This window comes from Neofelis nebulosa, chromosome 7 (assembly GCF_028018385.1).
Source record: "Neofelis nebulosa isolate mNeoNeb1 chromosome 7, mNeoNeb1.pri, whole genome shotgun sequence".
NCBI lineage: Eukaryota > Metazoa > Chordata > Mammalia > Carnivora > Felidae > Neofelis > Neofelis nebulosa.
The window spans coordinates 100,918,034-100,939,001 of record NC_080788.1 but is presented as its reverse complement, the minus strand read 5'-3'; the positions used below and the strand labels follow the sequence as shown (position 1 = coordinate 100,939,001).

Sequence of the window (20,968 nt, the reverse complement as noted above, 5' to 3'; positions counted from 1 at the left end):
AAGACCATAGACTGAGGCATTAATAATGGTAATTTTTGGTGGTAGGAATATGGTGTTATCTTAGTTTTGCTTCTGTTTTGGGGAGATAACCTTCTATGATGTAAATATCCTTTTATTATTATTATTATTATTATTATTATTATTATATATTATTATTATATAAGGGCAAAGAAGATGGGTGAGGGGGTGCCTGTGGGCAGGTGGCGAGGCACAGCACCTCCATTTTTGGTAACAGGTCCACAGCTGGGATAGAAGTCTAGGATCGTGGCCTTTTATTTCATCTATCACATCGAATTCAACAAAGGGAATAAGAATCATGAGCAAGCTCTCACCAAATAGAAGAGTTTTACAGGCCATTTCTCCCTCTGGATTCCATGAGAAGGAGTCCTATCTGCCGCTCCTCTGTCTGGGGGCCTGGAGAGCTACTAGGTTTTGTCATGTTACCTGAGGAGATTTTCACCTCCTCAGAAAAGTTCTCCAGCTCCTACCACCCCCATCTTCTGATGCCTTTGTTGTTGTTTAGGTATAGGAAGGCTCTTCATTTTGTTCTTGGTTCCAAATGGTTTTGAGGCAAAACTGGGTTATAAGAGATTATGCATCTTTAAAAAAATTTTTTTTTAATGTTTACTTATTTTTGAGAGAGAGAGAGAGAGAGGCAGAGAGTGAGCAGGGGAGGGGCAGAGAGAGAGGGAGACACAGAATATGAAGCAGGCTTCAGGATCTGAGCTGTCAGCACAGAGCCCGACATGAGGCTCGAACCCACAAACCTTGAGATCATGACCTGAGCCGAACGAAGTCAGACGCTCAACAGACTGAGCCACCCAGGTGTCCCGAGAGATTATGCATCTTAATTAGGATTTTTGCAATTTATTTATTTATTTACTTTTTAAAAGTTTATTTATTTATTTTTAGAGAGAGAGAGAATTCATGAGAAGGGGAGGGGCAGAGAGAGGGGGAGAGTGAGAGAATCCCAAGCAGGGTCCGTAGTGTCCGTGAGGAGCCTGATAAGGGGCTTGAATGCATGAACTGTGAGGTCATGACCTGAGCCCAAACCAAGAGTCAGACACTTAACTCACTGAGCCACCCAGATTCCCCAGGATTTCTGAAATTTAAATCCAACAAACAGATGAGAAAGTATAGAATGAACTCAGAGCTACAGAGCCAGATGTAACCTGAGGAGTGTCCAAAGCTAAATCCAGCTCCTTGCAACTGGCATAGCAGGAGAGACATTTCAGGTCCCAGGACCCTTGATCAGACCTTACCTGCCTAGATAGGCCACTAGTCAAATTAACCACCCACCAAAGCCCCAAATTCTCTCCTTTTCTTGGTGCTCTGTGGAGCCCAGTCTTACCAGGATACCAAAAATAAAAACAAAAAGCAAAACCATTAAATGAGCTGACAGAATTACCTTTTTGGAATAAAAAATATTCCAGGCGATAGTTCTTAGATTATAATTCTCTGTCAGTAATATTAGGGCTTTGAGAATAGTTTGCATCCTTGATTTTTCTCCCTTTACCATCTTCCTCTGCATTGGGAACTGCCACTCAACAAGATTCTGTACACTATGCAAGAAAGCCTTTGTCATGTAAAAGCAGCACTAATAACAGAAAATAAATGTTTCATAGCTAGAGAGTGCCTTCTGTATAGCCCTAACATTACAGAAAACACCTAGATTATCTTTGAAGTCCTTTGAGGTCTAAAATTCTGGACTATTGTAACCTAGGCAAGGATGGTTATAATGTATTTTAAGTACTTGTGCCCCCTCTAGAGGAGCAATATAAAAAAACAGGTCAGTCAGCGTTTGTCAAGGGTTTTGAAATTAAATTCTGGTGTCATTTAAAAGAGAAAGAACCCATTTGGAAATAGGCAGGAAAACCTAGTTTCAATTAACTATAATTTTCAAATTATAAAAGTCGTAATTTTCCATAATCATACCACTTTTTAAAAAAATTTGAGAGAGAGAGAGAGAGAGAGAGAGAGCACGAGTGCCAAGGAGAGGGGCAGAGGGACAGAGAGAGAGAGAGAGAGAGAGAGAGAGAGAGAGAGAGAGAATTCCAAGCAGGCTCCACACTGTCAGCACAGAGGCTGATGTGGGATGCGGAGTTTGATCTGACAGACCCTGGGATCATGACTGAAGCCGAAATCAAGAGTCACATGCTCAGCCAACGGAGCCACCCAGGTGCCCCAATAAACAGGCCACTTTAATGTAAATCCGATTTCCAACTTGAAATATGTACTTCCAATTTTGTCTGCTACGCCATACACAGAAAATGTTGCATCCTGTTTTTCTCTCTTACTCTATTTTTTATGTAGCACCAGTGTAATCACCACCCCCTATGAGTAAATCCCAATCATTCCTCCCATTGCTGGACAGCTAGGTTGTTTCCATTATTCCATAACAACTACACATAACTTCTTTATGCACGTAGCATTTCCATGTTTGCGATTCTGTTCTAGGACTGACTCTCAGAAGTGAAATCACGGAATCAAACAATATGATCTTTTTTTGAAATGACGGTACATATTTCCACATCGCTTCCTAAGAGGACTGGGCCAATTTGTATATTATCAGCAATATATGAAAATACCAGTTCCAGGAAACACTCTCAGCCCTGGGTACTCCTGTTATTGAAATGTTTTCATAATTTAGACCAAAAAATGTTATCTCATTGTTTTGATTTGCATTGCTTTGACTTTTGGTGAGGTTGAGCATTTTTCCAAGCTTAAGAGTTTTATTTCCTCTTTTGAGAATTCTCTGTTCACATTCTTTAAGCATTTGTCTTTTGACGACTTCATGTGTTCTCACTCCATGAGCTCTTACTGTTCTGACCACTATCACTGCCTCCACTAACTGTAGCTATCATTTGTTGAGCAACCCTAATACTGCAAATACTGTGCTAGCCATTTTACATATATTTTTAACCCGTGTCACACCCTGCAAGGAAGAAGGAAATCGAGTCTCAGAAAAGCTAAATAGCTTACCCAAGCCCACCTGACCTTGGACAGGTTACTTTCTACTACAGCTTCTGCCTCATGTCAAGATAGATCTTCATTTTATAACAAAGATATTATCCTTTCACGGTATTTTCCCCAGGCTTGTCAGCACTTTTATTTTAGTTCCTTTTTGGATATACAGAAGTAGCATCGAATACTGTAAACCGTAAATCCTTTACAAAGCCACACTTATCTTGGCTTTAATTAGGTAGTACATAATGGCCATTTAAAGTGACAAAAAGAATTCTCCTGAAACCGATCTTGCACTGTATATTAGCTAAAATTTAAATAAATAATTAAAAAAAGATAAAGTGATAGTGTTTAAAGACAGGACATGTTGGATTTCTTAAAAATAAATTAGGGCCTAGTTTCAAATTGTTAAACAGTTATTTATGTATCATATGTTGACTAATCTTTCTCTTCCTCATTGCCTTATGATGCATTCTTTGTCATTCATATAGTAAGATCTATATTTGGACCTGTTTTGCTGATCTAGCTTATACTTTGTACAAATATCACATTGTTTTGATTACCATATCTTTGTAAGATGATTAAAACACAACTAACCCTCCCATAACTTTTTTTTTTTTCCCCAGAGTTTTCTTCCCTTTTTATTTTCCAAGTAAACTTTAGGATCGTTTTATCAATGTAGGCAAAAAATATTTTCTTTTTAAAGAAGGAACTCAAAGCAGTAGAGATTTTGATTGGGGTTACATTAAACCCACAAATTAATTCAGACACAGTTATTTTCATATCCAGTTTTCCTGACCAGGAATAAATATCTGGTTACTTTTCCAAGTCTTACTTTATATTTTTAATATAATTTGTATTTTCTTCTTCAGGCATCACCACATACCTTGTTAAAGTTATTCCCAGGCATTATGTGTGTTTTAGTTGCCATTGCAAACAGGACCTTTTTTGGGGGTTTGTCTGTTTTTATACAGGTTGCTGCTGGTATTATTAAAATGTTATTGATTTTTACTTATTTTTATTAAGCTATATTTATAAACCCTTATTCATTTATTGGTTTACCAGATGATTCTTTCATATTTTCTAGAAATACAATAATATCAAGTAAGAATGATGTTTTTCTTATAAAGTTTTGTGTAGAGAAGACTTAATATAGCAGGTCTGAGACAGCTTTCTTGGAAAGGCCAGCTTGCAAAGTTGATGTGTGGTTGGATCTGGGAACTTGGACTTGGGGAGGGTTCCCACCATTCCCTAAGTGATAAGAGTCACTTACCGTGCATAGGCCGTACAAACAGAATGCTTTTCTTCTAGGGGGTCTGACATTTTGGTATGTTCCAGGCAGAGGCTGCCTACGTGACCAACCCCCAGTAAAATGCCTGGACACGGAGTCCCTAATGAGCATGTCTGGAGGACAACATTTCACAGGTATTGTCACAATTCTTTGCTGGAGGAATTAAGTACTTTAATGTGGCTCCATTACAGAGGACTCTAGGAAGGGGGTACCTGATTATCTCTGGACTTCACTCCACATGCTTTCTCCCATTGCTGATGTTGCTTTGTGTCCTTTTGCTGTAACAAATCATAGCCAAGACCTCAACTATATGTTGAGTCTTGTGAGTCCTTGTAGTGAATCCTCAAAACTGAGGGTGGTCTTAGAGACTCCGGATGCAATCTGTAATACTTATCTCTTCTGTGTAGTGTTTCTGTCAAGTCTAGGTATCAGTATAAATGGGCCTGCTCTGTTTGCCTCAGATGGAGAGAGGTCTGGACCCTCCTGATTTCATCTCCAGCTGCTCTTCTCAAGTGCCTTCTCCCTCTCAACCTCCCCCTGCCCCAGCCGGGGGCTCTGACAGTGAGACTTGGAAAGTGATGGCTGCAGGTAGCTGCCTACAATTGCAAATTTGTGTCAGGGTCATATCTCCTTTATCTTTAATTTTGTGTTGTGCTGTTTCCCCAGTTAATTAGTTAAGTCTTTCTTATCCCTCTCCCCACTGCCAAAGAATCAGTTTTTTTAGTTTACTTACATACATTTTTTCATCCTTTATTTATCTTTATCATTTTTAACCTCATTTTGCTTAGGGTCTATGTTCTTTTTATAAAATTTCAAATAATGTAATCCCTTTCTTTTTTTTTTTTTAAATATTAAAAGTATTTGTTGGGGTGCCTGGGTGGCACAATTGGTTAAGCATGCGCGTCTTGATCTCAGCTCAGGTCATGATCTCATGGTTCATGGGTTCGCCCCACATTGGGTGTCTGCACCGACAGTGCAGAGCCTGCTTGGGATTCTCTCTCGCTCTTTGTCCCTCCCTCCTCTCAAAATAACTAAATAAACATTTTTAAAAAAAGTATTTTTTGCTACAGATTTACCTCTAAAATACAGAATCGACTACATCTCATATATATATATATTTTTTTTACATTGATTTTGTTTTAAATATTTACTAACCTCTTTTAGTTATCTCATTTAAGAGATTTTCACTGTTTCCATAATTGTTTGATAGCCTGAAAACTTAAAAGATGTCTTATTTTGGATAATGTATTAGGCTAGACTCTTCAGACTAACCCTCCAGTTGAAAATAACTAAAAAATGTGCAAAGATTTCAAAAGTCTGGAAAGCATGAAAAAGATAAGATAGTCATGCTCTATCAGGCCAAAATCTAAATGAAAATGGAGATTTAGAGGGAAAAGCAGAACACTGATGTTGTTTTTGCCTCTGAGGACCTCTGCCAACTAAAGAAAGTTGGTTTTTATTTTTTATGGGCTTTCAGGGCCCACAAGTTCAGAAATTCAAATTTAGATTCTGGCAAAGATGGAGAGTGTAATAAGAAACCTTCCCCCATAACGCTAGGATCTCAAAGGGCTATTTCCTCAGGTTAGGAATGAACCAGAAGTAAACCTAGGTTTTCCCTGTCTAATCCCCACCCCCAGGAGACTGTAAGAAAAATAAAATCCTTTGATGCTGAACAGTGCAGAGGGAGTAAAGAAAAGAAAATCCTATCCTAGGGAACTTATAACCACATGCTGGTAGTGATTGTGTTTGTAACCCCAATTCACCTCATCCAAATGGTCTAAAAAAGCCTTATGCCCTGAATTGGTTTAAAGTAATCCTGGACTGACCCCGGGTGCCTCGCAAATGCAGTTCCTCTCTGGAGGAAGGCACTGCCATATTAGGTGTCAGAGAATCTCAGAAAGAAGAGCACTTAGCATAACATCAAACTCGCCGGGAAATGAGGAACCAGAAACACACCTACAATGGCTTCAGGTATCCTTCATTATCTAGCTTCTCATTTTGAATTCTAGGAACCAGATAGATTTGGATTTACTAGAATTTCCACACTATACAAAATTTTGCCCCACTCAAGCCAAAGCACAAAACTCAAGAACTTAAAAGATTCAGATGATGAAATTCTCAAAAATCAATAAGCAGGGGCGCCTGGGTGGCTCAGTTGGTTAGGCGTCCGACTTCAGCTCAGGTCATGATCTCTCAGTCTGTGAGTTCGAGCCCCGCGTCGGGCTCTGTACTGACCGCTCAGAGCCTGGAGCCTGTTTCGGATTCTGTGTCTCCCTCTCTCTCTGACCCTCCCCCATTCATGCTCTGTCTCTCTCTGTCTCAAAAATAAATAAACGTTAAAAAAAAATTAAAAAAAAATCAATAAGCAAAAGGCAGGTAACCTTTTACAAATGGGAAAAGATTTGAACAGATCCTTTACAAAGGGATAGCCAAAGGCCAACAAACATATGAAAAGGTGCATATCAGGAATATGCAAATTAAAACCACAATATGATACTGTTATGTAATCCCAGAACGGCTAAATTGAAATAGACAATATGAAGTGCTGATGAACGTGTGACTTGACCAGAATGTTCAAATACTGTTGTAGAAGTATAAATAGATACACTCCATTTTGGAAGACTGCTTGGCAGTATTTACTAAGGATAAAACCTTATGACCTGGCAATTATGTTCACAGTTATTTCCTTAACAGAAATGCGTGCATACGTTCCCCAAAGATGTGTGTACCAGAATGTTTATCATCATCTGTAATAGCCCAATTAGAAACAACTCAAATGTCCATCTACAACAGAATGAATTAATCTATTGTAGTAAATTCATACTTGGAGCACTACACACTGTAACGATGAGGACAAACAAAACTATCTGAACAATGTGGATGGATTTCATAAGCATAATGGTGAGTGAAAAATGCCAAGTATACACTGATTCTATTTATATGAAGTTCAAAAGTAGAGAAAGTTAATACAATATAGGATATTAGAAGTCAAGAAAGTGGTTACTCAATACGGGTCTAGTTAGTAGCTAAAAAAAGGATTTTTGAGGGCCTGAGATTCTTTTTCTTTTCTATTTTTTTGATCAGCAAATGCTAAGTTAATTTTATTACTTATTTCTGCAACTTGGGGCCATAAATAATACAATGATATACACAGTTTGGCCATCCCGTATTTGAAGAGATTTTTGGAAACACTTATATTTTGGGCCCATCATTTCAGCCTTTAACATACCCCAGAATCCAAAGAATTAGCATTATCATTTGACTATACTCTCTTGTGTATCCTAAATAGGTTTTCTTTCCATCTTTATGGATCTACTGAAATCAAAGAATCCAAAAATGCTTGTCACTTGAATAAGAGGAAGTGGATTACTCTCTGCCCATAGTATAAAATGTTACAGCAACTGTTCTGAAGATGCAGGGCCCTGTAGGAAATCAAGACTCACCAGCCCCCCTCCCCCCCCTTTGCCAGCACTGCGTGATTGATGCTACTCTCCCCCATACATAATCATTAATGAAAGCGTGCTTGGCGCTGGCCTCCTTTGTAAATAGAACCAAATTACAGCACATACTCTCTGAAAGCGTCATTGCTTCCCTACAAATGCCACTCCAGATTCAGCACGGACTATCCTTCATGGACATCTGCCTTCCCAAGGGAAGAGTAAAAGCCAAGTTTCTCAAACTCTGGCGTGCATTCCTGTCACAGGAATAAAAGACACAGAACAGGAAATATGGTCCACGAATGGTATTGTCAGAGTGTTGTATGGCGACAGAGGGTAGCCACACTGGTGGTGAACACAGCATAAGGTATAAAGAAGAGAAATCACTGCTATACACCTGAAACTAATATAACATTGTGCTTCAACTATACTCTAATTGAAAAAAAAAAAATCCCTGGAGAGGTTGTTAAGACACAGGTTCTCAGAATCTACCACCACAAGTTCTGATTCAGTAGTTCTGGGATCTGGCCCCCAAATTTGCATTTCTTTCTTTTCTTTTTTTTTTTAAATTCCAGTCAGTTAACATACAGGGTAATATAAGTTTCAGCTGTACAATTTAGTGATTCAACACTTCCATACAGCAAGGATCTGAGATTCTGATGGTATTCTGTTTCTGGGTCTGAGAGCTGGTTACTTAGGTGTGTTTACTTTGTGAAAATTCATTCCCTCATCTACTCATAGTCTGCACACTTCTCTTATGTGTATTGTACTTTAATAAAGGTTAAAACCTTGATAAGGAATTAAGGAGGAAACCTAAGTAAATTGGGAGATAAACCAATTTAGTCAATAGATCCAGCCAGTACAATCTTGATTAAAAAAAAACAAACAGTTTTTTTGTTTATTTGTTTTTGGTGGAACTTGGCAAGCTTATTTAAAAATTTATATGGAGGGGCACCTGGGTGGCTCAGCTGGTTAAGCATCTGACTCGGTTTCAGCTCAGGTCATGATCTTGCAGTTTGTGAGTTCAAGCCCCTCCAGGCTCCATGTTGATAGCACAGATTCTCTCTCTCCCTCTCTCTCTCTGCCCCTCCTGTCTTGCTCACTGTCTCTCTCAAAATAAATAAATAAACTTAAAAAAAAAATTTATGGAAACACAAAGCAGTAAGGTTAACAGGGCCCACTTCAAAAAGAACCAGGTGGGGGCGCCTGGGTGGCTCAGTTGGTTGAGCATCTGACTTCGGTTCAGATCATGATCTCACGGTTGGTGAGTTTAAGCCCTCCATCGGGCTCTGTGCTAACAGCTCAAAGCCTGGAACTTGCTTCCGATTCTGTGTCTCCCTCTCTGCCCTTCTCCCGCTTGTGCTCTCAAAAAAAAAAAAAAAAAAAAAAAAAGCAAACAAAAAACCCCACCAAAAACTAGGTGGGAGGACTGAATGTACCAGGTATGATAAAACTACTAAGTAACTAAGACAACAGGCCAATGTAATAGTACAGAGACTACAAGTGGGCATACGAATCTGGAAATATGCTATGTGACAGTGATGACATTTAGTATCAATGAGGAGAGAGCACTTTTCAGTAAAAAGTTCATTTGGAGACAACTGGGTTATTTACATGGTAAAAATATAAAATTAGTTATCTGCATCATACCATGCACAAAATAAATTACAGATTGATTAAAATCCAAGAGTAAAGGACAAAACTATAAAGCTTATGTAAAATAACATAGAAAAATCTTTCCATAGAAAGATATATAACATAGAAAAACAATTCCAGGTTAGGAAAAAAAATTCTCAAATAAGACATTAAAACCTTAACCATGAAATAAAAGCTTAGTATACTACATTCAAATAAAATGAAAACTTCTATTCACTAAGAGGTGCCTGGGTGGCTCAGTCTGTTAAGCTTCCGACTTCAGCTCAGGTCACGATCTCAGGGTTTGTGGGTTCAAGCCCCACATCAGGCTCTGTGCTGACAGCTCAGAGCCTGGAGCCTGCTTTGGATCATGTGTGTCTCTCTCTGCCCCTCCCCTGCTTTCATTGTCTGTCTCTCTAAAAAATATATAAACATTAAAAAAATTTTTTTTAAGTCAGCATAAAGAGACTGAAAGAGGGATTATAGAAGGGAAGATTTTTGCAACACACAGAACTGACAAAGTGGTCAGACATCTTCAAATCAATAAGACAGACATTTTATAAAAAAATCTAGGCAAAAAACTTGATTAAAAGCTTTAGAAGAAGAGAACTTCCAAAGAACCAATAAATGTATGAAAATGTGTCCATCATTATTATCAAGAAGGAAAACATGTTGAAACCTCAATGAGATACCATTTACAAACTCACCAGACTGGCTAAAACCTATCAAGTCCAAAAGTACAAGTATAGCAATGGAAGCTACCAAACAATGCTGCTGGTGGCGTGAGTTGGAAAACAATTTTACAATATAGCAAAATCAAAGATGCACATACCCTGTAACCCTGCCGTCCCACTCCTAGGTATGTGCCAACACAATGTATCCAACACAATACATGATAGGAATAGTCAAAGCGGCACTATTTGTAATAGGTAAATCCAGAAACCCAAAAGTTCACTGACAACATATGATACAGTCATACGATAGAATACTATTTGGCCACAAAATTGTATGAATTGCAGCTACACATACAGGAAAGCTGAATCTCAAATAGAATATATAGTGGGTGCTGTCCAGATCCCGTCCCAGGCCAGAGCTCTATCCCTCAGCTCCTGTATTGGTTGCTAATAGCTTGCAGTTGGCCCCTGCTCTGCACAATCGTCCTTGGCCAAAAGGGTATTCCCAGTACACCCTGGCCGAAGACATTTTATGACATGCTGTCCCAAGTATCCCAGCAGGACCAACACTCTGGCCCTTTCCATCCTCCAGAGCTCCCTTGGGGATCAGGCTGAAGCTGACACCTCGTCCTTGCTCAGCTCCTCTCCCTGTCCTGCTTCCTTCACTACCTTTCTCCTGAGCGCACGAGCTCCACAAATCACATACACCTGAATCCCCGTCCTCACCTCTGCACCTGAGACATATTGTTAAGCTAGAGAGAAAGATGCAAAAGGGTACATGTATTATGATACACACATAGGTGCTAAAATAAAGAAAAGCCAAAACATGGTCATCTCCAAAGGCAGAATAGTGTTTACTTTTGGAGCTGTGATCAGGGAAAGGCACACAGGGGGCTTCTGGTACCAGCAGTGTTCTATTTCTTGACCTGCATGGTGTCTCCATGGGTATTCATTTTATAATTATTATTTAAATTGTATGTGCATGTTTATGCACCATTTAGCATGTATCATATGCAAAAGAAGAAACATTTCCAAGTAAAGAGGTTTTTTTTTTGTTGTTGCAACTTAAAACGTACCAGAGAAGAGCTCATTAATTTCTCCTTTCTTACATTTGTTGAGATTTTCCTTATACCTAATATATCAAGGCTTGTAACTATTCCATGTACCACATTTATCTGTAAAATATGCTATGGATTTTTATGTAATTAGATATCCATTAATTGAACAGTAACGATTGTATGAGTTATCTATGCTGAAAAAAATTACTCCCAAATTTAGAGCTTAAAAAAAAACAAAACAAAACACTTTTTCTCACAGTTTCCGTGGGTCAGGAATCCGGGTACGGCATGGCTGGGTCCTCTGGGTCTCTCACAAGGCTGTAGTCAAGGTGTTTCTGTGGCTGTAACTACCTCAAGGCTGGACTCCAAAGGCTCCACTTCCAGCAATGCTCACGTGATTGCAGGATTCACTTCCTTGTGGGCTGAGGGCGTCAGCAACTTGCTGGCTGTTGGCTGGGTGACCTCCCTCAGTTTTTTGCCTTGTGAGCCTCTCAAAGCATGGCAGCTGGCTTCTATTAGAGCAAGCAAGCAAGGCAGAAGCCAGTCTTTTTTGTCACCTAATCCAGAGTGTAACATCCCAGATGTTTTTCGCTGTATTCTATTCATTAGAAGCAAGTTTTTAGGTCCAGCTCATACTTGAGGGGAAGAGATTACACAAAAGCATATACACCAAGACTGGGATCACTGGCAGCTCTATCAGAAGCTGCCATTCCAATGATATAAATCACCAGTTGGCTTGTCCCCTGTTGCTTTGGAGAATCGCCAACCATTATTCAACAAAAAAAATCCTGACTGATACTCATCCTGGATCACAGTATACAGAATTTTGCCCAGTATACAGATCACAAAGCAGCTAAATTACAAACTAACATCTAACCATCAGAGATTCTTTAAAAAAAAAAACTTTTTTTAATGTTTATTTTATTTTTGAGGGAGAGAGAGCGCGAGCGAGCACTAGTGGGGGAGGGGCGGAGACACAGAGTCTGGAGCAGGTTCCAGGCTCTGAGCTGTAGCACAGAGCCCAACACAGGGCTCCGACTCACAGACTGTGAGATCACGGACCTGAGCCGAAGTCGGACACTTAACTGACTGAGTCACCCTGGCGCCCCTGGAGATTCTATTCCCTAGGACTGAGTTTAGCCCTCATGTTTGAAACACTGTTCGTTTTCTCTGCCCACAACACTGCTTTACATAAGGCATGTCTCTTCCACAGTCACACAAGCTTCTTGTTGAACCTGTTTTAGCGGCTCTGGAGAACCAATTTTTATCTTTCTTAAGACCCCAAAAGTGAATTTTAAGTCTGTATCAGAGCCGATGCTTAAAAACAGACCAACCTAAATACACTCTTCCTAATGAATATAAATCCGAGTTTTGAGTTATGTGGCACCAGAAATATAGATATATTTAAACAAATGTCTTCTTGTCTATTTGATCTACCTTTGATGGGGGGGGGGGGAAGCATGAAAATCATCCATGCCAAAAAATTACTCCAAAAAATTAGTGATTTTTTTTCATTTCTCATGTTTCCAGTGCTTTTTCTTTGTATTTTCATTGTCATATTATTTTATCAGAATAAGTCCAGGCTGTAAGGTATTCACTACTGATTGTAATTTACAGCCCCAAGTAGACTTTTTATCCACTTAACCCTTTAAAACTTTTATTGACTTAAATTCTATTTTGCCTGATATTACTTTCATTCACATTTTAAAGATATATTTTTGGTCCCATTTTAGCTTTTTGGGGTCATTTTATTTTGGATTCGTAAATCATTGATTGCACTTTGTCTTTTTAATTTAGAATTCCCTGGATGGGCTTTATTTTTATTTTTTCCCAGTTTTTTAAAAATTTAAATCCAAGTTAGTTAACATATAGTATAATAATTATTTCAGGAATAGAATTTAGTGACTCATCACTTACACAGAACACCCAGTACTCATCCCAGTAAGTGCTCTCCTTAATGCTCATCACCCATTTAGCCCATCCCCCCCACCAACACCTCCAGCAACCCTCAGTTTGTTCTCTGCATTTAAGAATCTTTTATGGTTTGTTTCCCTCTCTGTTTGCATCTTATTTTTGCTTCCCTTCCCCTATGTTCATCTGTTTTGTTTCTTAAATTCCACATGAGTTAAGTCTTACGATATCTTTCTCTGACTTATGATAATCTTTATCTGATGATATCTTTTTCACTTAGCATAATACCCTCCAGTTCCACCCATGTTGTTGCAAATGGCAAGATTTCATTCTTTTTCATTGCTGAATAATATTCCATTGTATATATTCCACATCTTCTTTATCCATTCACCAGACAGTGGACATTTGGGTTCTTTCCATACTTTGGCTATTGTCGATAGTGCTGCTATAAACATTGGGGTGCATGTGCCCCTTCTAATCAAATTTTCATATCCATTGGATAAATTGGGTGGGCTTTCAATTGGAAGAAATTAAAGAAGTCCTTCCCAATTCACCATGAATTATGTAATGTTGCATGGCACTTACCGTTTTCATATCCTATTTTGTACTGATAAGAAATTGATGTTGGCAAGCTACCAATGTCATTGTTTACCTAGTGTCAATACAATGTGCCACTAGACTAATCTTAAACATCAATTGTCTTTGATTTGGGACTTGATGAGTTCAAATCTATGCCATAAACCGCAGCACTTAGTAACATTTGCACTACGTTGTATTATTTTTAACTTCTAATTTGTCCTATGTTTTCAATTGGATTCTAAGAACTTCTTATGAATTAAGAATCAGTAGAAGGCCCTCTAAGGTGACTTAAAATATACATTCTTATCAGATTGGACTTGACTATGCTTTATTCTCATTGGTTTTAGCAATTCAGTAGCAAAAAGAAAAAAAAAATCAACTTTATTTCCTACTCTCCCTATATTTGACCATGCTCTGTAACCAGAGCATGATGGATTCTGAATCCATTCATTGCAAAAATTTTTAAGACTGGACTGACTCCAAGTACATACAGATTTAAAAGTTGTCTGAAAGATTCAATCTTCACCTAGCTGATATCGGGTGAGACCTGTGATTTGTTTCAACAAATTAGAGAGTTGTGCAAAGGCAGGGACAGCAAACCCTAATTACTTTACCACACTTTATCTGTGAGCTCAGCTTTGCTCCACCCGCAGGCAGTACTGGAAATAGCCACATTGGCAAATCCAGCCTCACTCATGAGAGGAATTAAGAGATGGGCAGGAAACACTCTACTCCAGTGAGGCAAAATTGTTTTTACAATTTTAACATTGCCTAATAAACTTTTTACATTGTTAATTTAATTTAATTTAATTTAATTTAATTTAAAGAAATTTTTGTAACGTTTATTGATTTTTGAGAGAGAGAGAGAGAGAGAGAGCGAGCACAAGCTGTGGAGGGGCACGGAGAGAGAAGGAGACACAGGATCCGAAGTAGGTTCAGGCTCTGAGCTGTCAGCACAGAGCCCAACGTGGGGCTTGAACTCATGAACTGTGAGATCATGACCTGAGCTGAAGTCACACGCCCATCCAACTGAGCCACCCAGGTGCCCCATATGTTGTTAATTTTATTAATTACAGCTTGCTGTTCCCTGGATAAAACTGAAACACATTAATTTCCACAATCTGAGACAGTAGGAAAATATGGAGCAAAAATATTTTTTCCTGCATTTATTATTTTCATCTTTGCATGGCCTAAGAGAAAAATTCTTGTATGCTGGAATGAGAACATTCCTCTCAGATATAGAGGACTCTTTGATCAAGTTACAGCAGCCTCTTATTGAATATTACTTATGTTTTTGGGAAATCATGGGAGAGAGCACCTTTTATTCAACACATATTTATAGCCCTTCTATAGTACATGTTAGTTATTAGGGGAAAAAAGAGAAAAATAGGAAAATATCTAGTCCTCACATCTTTTAAAACCTAGGAGAGAAGATAGAGTATGATGTATTTTTTAAAATATTCAAAAAGTATAAATTACAAAACTTTAAAAATAGTTATACGTATTTTACTGGAGATTTCTATTCTATGGAGAGCTAAAAAATATCTTTAAATCCCAAATGAAAGCCCACCTTTACATATAATCTCTGATAACATTTCTGTGAATGAATGCCCTTTAGTTGGTTTTCTTTCACAACAGAACAACTCACAGCCTTAGCCCCAAGGTGCATCTGCAGGAGGCTAAGAAGCAGCATATCTGAGGGAGTACCTCTATCTCTTTGGGGCCAAAGGCTCATCACCGCCATCAGTAGTGAGCATTGGAAAGGGTATGTGATGGCTGCCTGCATGTAAATGTTCTAACAGCCTTAAGAACATTACAGATAAAATGGAGTCAAGTGTGAGGGATGACCCACAACTGAAAAGATCTGAGAATCAGAGGTAGGAGAAACATCATGGAGTCTTCGGCATATTTTGTCTCCCCCCCCCACCCCCCCTTACCTTGTTGCCTGGAGCAGTGGTTCTCAAACTTGACCACCCATGAGAATCACCCAAAGAGCATGTTAAAGCATAGTTTGTTGGGGCCTACCCCAAGAGACTCTGATTCAGTAAGTGTGAGGTGGGACTGGACAAGTACGGGGTGGTACTGATGCTCTGCTCCAGGGCCATGCTTTGACAAGCAGTGGCCTGGAGCACGGAGACCTTCAGTTAAATGAGCAAGCTGGCTGTGTGGCTAGGGAGTGTCTGAAGTCATCCAAGTGCTTATTATTTGTGGGATTCCTCCTCTCTGCCCTAAAGTTTCAAGAACACCTGGCCCAGTCAGCCTCTGACTGATTATTGGAACTAAATTAACAGTCCTAATAGGTGGCCTTTTATTAACTTGGCTGGGTAGTATCTAATTAAAATCCACAGGTAGCTCAGAAACTTTGTGGGAATCAGTAGCTGCAATCCTCTGTCCAGATAAACTGGGGATGTAATAAGAAGGGGTGGGGGGAATTTTTTCAGAATTGTCCCCTTTCCTAACTTGCCCTTGAGTATCCTGAAACTAAGAAGCAGAAAATGGCCCGATACACCACTGAAAGCAAAACAAAAGGCATGACTGAATAAGTTGGAATCCTTCCTGTCAGCTCTACCTATGAAAGAGCTGTGTGATTCATCTTGAGTTCAGTGCTTGAGTTCAGCTCCTCCTCACCTCTTTCCCTCCTTGGCAACAGGACACTCCCAGGCCTGCACATACACCGTCTTTGTCCCCGTCCTAGTAGAAAGATCATAAAAAGCCTGTTCCTCTGAGCTGATGCAGCCCACAGCCAGGTGAGCAGGCCCAGGGCTGTATTTCAGACCCATCCACTTAGCCAGTGCTCTGGTGGAGTGCACAGACTGTACAACCGCCTGGGGCCCCAGCACTCCCTCTCTCACACCATCTGGTGCCCCATCTGTCCCGTCCACAGTGCATGGCACCAGCATGATCTTCCTCATATTCTACTCTGTTTGCACACTGGCTTCAAGGTCTCCAACCCTCCACCACTGCACCCAACACTCTATATGATTTAAAACCTGCCTCTCTTTTCAGCTTTTTTGCCACCTTTGCTCACAATTCCCAAGCTTCTGCCAAATGGAGCTACAAACTAAGCCTGGACATGCCACACTCCTTTACTGTGTGGCTTTGCACATACTATTCCTTTAGACTAGAAAGCTCTTCCAAGGCACCTGGGTGGCTCAGTTGGTTAAATGTCTGACTTGATTTCAGCTTAAGTCATGATCTGGTGTTTCACGAGTTCACAAAACTGTGAAACTGTGATGTTAGCACAGAGCCCACTTGGGATTTCCTGTCTCCCCCTCCATCTGCCCCTCCCCCCACTTGCACTCAGGAGAGTGTGTCTCTCTCTCTCAAAAATAAATATTAAAAAAAAATAGGAAGCTTTTCCTTCATGCCTATTCCCCATGTTTGCTTGGTCAATTTCTAGTTATTTTTGTAAAAAAATAATTTTATGTAAAAGAAACGTGGCCTTATTTTAAAACTTGGAAAATGCAAAGAATTATGGGGAAAAGTCCATATTAAAAGGTTAACTGTGTTCACACTTCTGATTCTTTATTTTTTCAAACTATTTTCTATGCATGTATATTTATGGGTCATACCTAAAAATCTGTATCATGCTTTTTTCATCTTATATTACATTGTAAGATTCCTTCTGAACTTCTATAAATTATTTGAAAACATCTTTTTTTTATGATGGCGTAATTCTCATGTTTGTGTGTGTGTATACAATTGATCCTTGAACACAAGGAGCTGGAGCTATAGTCAAAAACTTGTGTGTAACTTTTGACTCCCCCAGGACTTAACTACCAATAGCCTACTGTTGACTGGAAGCCTTACAGATAATGTAAACAGTCAATTAACACATACTTTGTATGTTATATGTGTTACATACTGTATTCTTACAATAATAACTTTTTCTTAATTTTTTTTTTTGTATTTCTAGTCTACACAGTTTAACTGTGAGGTTTTTTTCAAGTTATTGCAAACATCCAAAAATTGTTTCCAATATATTTGTTGAGAAAAAAAACCCACAAATAAGTGAACCCACGTAGTTCAAACCTGTGTCGTTCAAAGGTGAACTCTCTAGTATATCTGAAAAGTTTGTTTAACCCTTGTTTTGGTCTTTAGATGGTTTCCTTTTCATTTTTTCCTGATTATAAATAATGTTACAAAGAAGAGTTTAGCACATCGCCATGACAGCCCTTCTGTTTATTCTAGGCAATTCTAGAGTGGAATTACTAGAATGGTAGAAAAGAACACTTTTAGGTTCTTGATATGTGCTGTCAGGTTGCTATCCAGAAAAGGTAGTCAAATTTACAAACTCACCAGCCACGTTCCTCTTATTTAATAAAAGCTTCTCTGTTATTGAGACTCAGGTTTTTTGTTTTTTTTTTTGGTTTAGTCCTTGACAATTTCATTTTAATTTTGCATTTCTTGGATGAGGTTGGAAATTTTTCTACATTTATGAACCACATGCAGTTCCTCTTCTGTGAACTATCTCTTGGGGTCTTCGTCCGGCATTCAGTCAGAGCCAAACTTCCTACTCATTTTCAACACTTGATTTAAGCATCTTGTCCTGCAGAAGTTCTCCTGATGATCTCACACCCAACCCCAAGTTCAGACTTCATTTTCTAACTGGACCGTGTGTGCATTTACTCCTGGGACTTCTAAATGCTATTGTAACTGTTTACATGACTGTCTCCCCTATTACACAATGAAAAACTCATGGGCCAGGACTGAGTCTTAGGTATTCTTTTCCTCAGCACCTAACCAATTGCCTGGCACAATGTATGTGCCAATTAAGACTTATTTAATGACATAATGAATAAACGAAAAGAAATAAAAGATAATTGAAGAATGGACTTCTAACTTAACTTGGATTTCATCATGATGGTATATCTACACTTTGTATTAAACAGAAAGGATCACTAAGTCCTTGGATAAAACTATGCAAACTTGTGTAGACTAATATAAATGCTAATAGAAGAGCATATAAAAATTCACACTACTAAACCACTGGAGAAAGAAATACAACTGGCAACTGTTTATTAAAAAAAAAAAACTAAACCTCTTCCTTTCATTTAAAGAAACTTCCTCTGCAAAATATTATAAAATTATGTTTATTGATTCATGTAAGACCTTATCAAATTATCTTGACAGTTATTATAGCACACCTTCCAAAAGGAGAGCACAATAAAAGAGGCATCTCCTGGGGCGCCTGGGTGGCTCAGTCAGTTGAGCGACTGACTTCAGCTCAGGTCATGATTTCGCGGTCTGTGAGTTCGAGCCCCACGTCGGGCTCTGTGCTGACAGCTCAGAGTCTGGAGCCTGCTTCTGATTCTGTGTCTCCCTCTCTCTCTGCCCCTCCCCCTGCTCATGCTCTGTCTCTCTCTGTCTCAGAAATAAATAAACATAAAAAAAAATTTAAAAAAAAGAGGCATCTCCTCTGAAAATAAAACACATATGTATTTACCCGTTAAATATACAAATGAAAGTTAAACTTGAGAACAAATGCATTTTTCATGAAGTCATCCTCTCAAATTACAACTTGTATATTCCTAATTTGGTCATTTCACAGTTCTGCTATACCAAAAACAAACAAACACACATATATATCCAGGTTAATACATCTCTGAGATAAACCAGAGATGAAAAATGGGGTTGCTGCTCAACTGGAAATAAGACAGACAAACACTCTTGTCTTTGGAAGGGATGGCTAAGTGGGGATCTTGGGACTATTCAAATGTAGCCAGGTTTCCAGCTCGGAGTCTCTGAGTGTGTTGGGGTACAAAAGGACCCCAGAGGTGATGAAACCTCTCTGACAGCCCCCAAGTGTTCTTTTACCAAAAGTGCAAGTTCTTACCTACCAGCTGGATTTAGAGGTTTTTGTTTGGCTTATTAGCTGCAACCATATTTCCCCCACGTTTCCCTTCTGGCCATAGTGTTGCTAACCTTTGTAAACATTTAAACATACGATTAAAGTGCTCACTTGTGCTCCATCTGAGCCACATCCTGCTCCAGTTTTGAAAGCATAGCTCTCAGGGACCTTAATATGATCTTACAGTTCCCACAAAGAGCAAAATATGGCTGTTAATAGGTGGATGTTAAGGTTGTTGACATGATCCTCAACTGAGGTTAGGGGAGTCCTGGGTGGGCTTTTCTCTGTGCGAAATGCCCTGCTGCTTCACACAGCCAAACGCAGTGAACACGACTCTCTGGGAAGTCATATGTCACCATTTTTCAAAGAAACATAAATCCCTCCTGCAAAGAATCAATCAATATGATAAACATATAAAATGAAGTTTCCAAAAATTGAAACATTTTGTAACCCACTCCCAAATTTCGATTCCTACTGACATCCCTACCTGAATACTAGACTTCAAAAGATAAAAACGAGTTTTTCTTCTCTAGGCTGGGGACCACAGCCACATCTTGCCTCATGTCTACTTATTTACGGACCACCTCTCCACATGAAGCAGTGAGCACCATTCCAGAGGGTGGCTGGCAAAGGCCTGTCCAAACCCTGACCTGGCTGTACTTCCCACCTCACTTCTCTGCGGAGCATCTCTAATTCAGGCAATTAGGATACAAAATAAACAAATCAGGTTTCACCAGAAATGAATAGGATAAGAAATTTTAAGAACACACATCACATAATTGTAAACAATGGTGCTTCTACCGGAATCCAAATAAACACCCAGGAGTGTCATTATTCTCTCTAAAACATTAGGGACGCCACGCCCAAATGTTGGAACAATTAATACCCTTGCTTGAAGACTGTTAACGTTGGTTACACTACATGAAATTGTAGTTGCTGTTCATAACTCAAGATGAAAAATCGACTGAACTGGTTCATGACTAGAGTGACCACAGATTGTTAAAGATGTTATCAAATATTTCTGAAAACACATTTAGATGTTTTGTTATGGGAGATAGCTTTTAAATTGTAAATTTTTTTTTTTTTTTAAATCATGGTTCTTTGACAGAAGATGTGACATATTCCTCAGCTTACCAGAGACTGGATGGTAAAACACTGTCACAGACTGGACTCCATGTTAGTTTGGCAGGAATTGTTATACCAATTTCTGTACATAAGAGGCCTTATGAAAATCTTGTGAAAAGACATCCGAAATACCGGTGTTCTGAAAATTATGAAAATCCAAGGGTCCACAATGGAGATTACAGATAGAAAACGCAAGGCTCGGAGGTCTTCCATTTCTTCAAAGGTGCCGTTTTCCTCATTGACCGCTTTAAATGCTCCATAGTAAGCACGATACTGTTTTAAAGAAAAACATCCCATTATGACACTGAAAGGTTGATGGTAGAAATAAATTCACTTACCTCACTTTAGAAACATTAATTTTTTAGGAACATGGCAACTTGGCTTGGAATATTCATTTTTGGTACAATTACAAGCAGCAAAGACCACTGCCGCTGATAGGAATA

The 20,968-nt window shown here is 39.0% G+C and overlaps 1 protein-coding gene across 2 annotated transcripts in view; it reads right to left on the bottom strand.

Annotated features, from left to right (window-relative positions):
• PTGDR (prostaglandin D2 receptor) overlaps positions 1 to 20,968 on the bottom strand; it is a 60,548-nt gene that overhangs the window by 25,726 nt on the left and 13,854 nt on the right. Inside the window, exon 2 of one of the 2 annotated variants that reach the window (XM_058739051.1) lies at positions 20,535 to 20,798. In XM_058739051.1, coding sequence (XP_058595034.1) covers positions 20,559 to 20,798 — 240 coding nt within the window. In that variant the 3' untranslated portion in view covers positions 20,535 to 20,558. Of the gene's footprint in view, positions 1 to 650; positions 20,799 to 20,968 lie in introns of those variants that run through there. The other variant, XM_058739050.1, reaches the window with a different exon arrangement.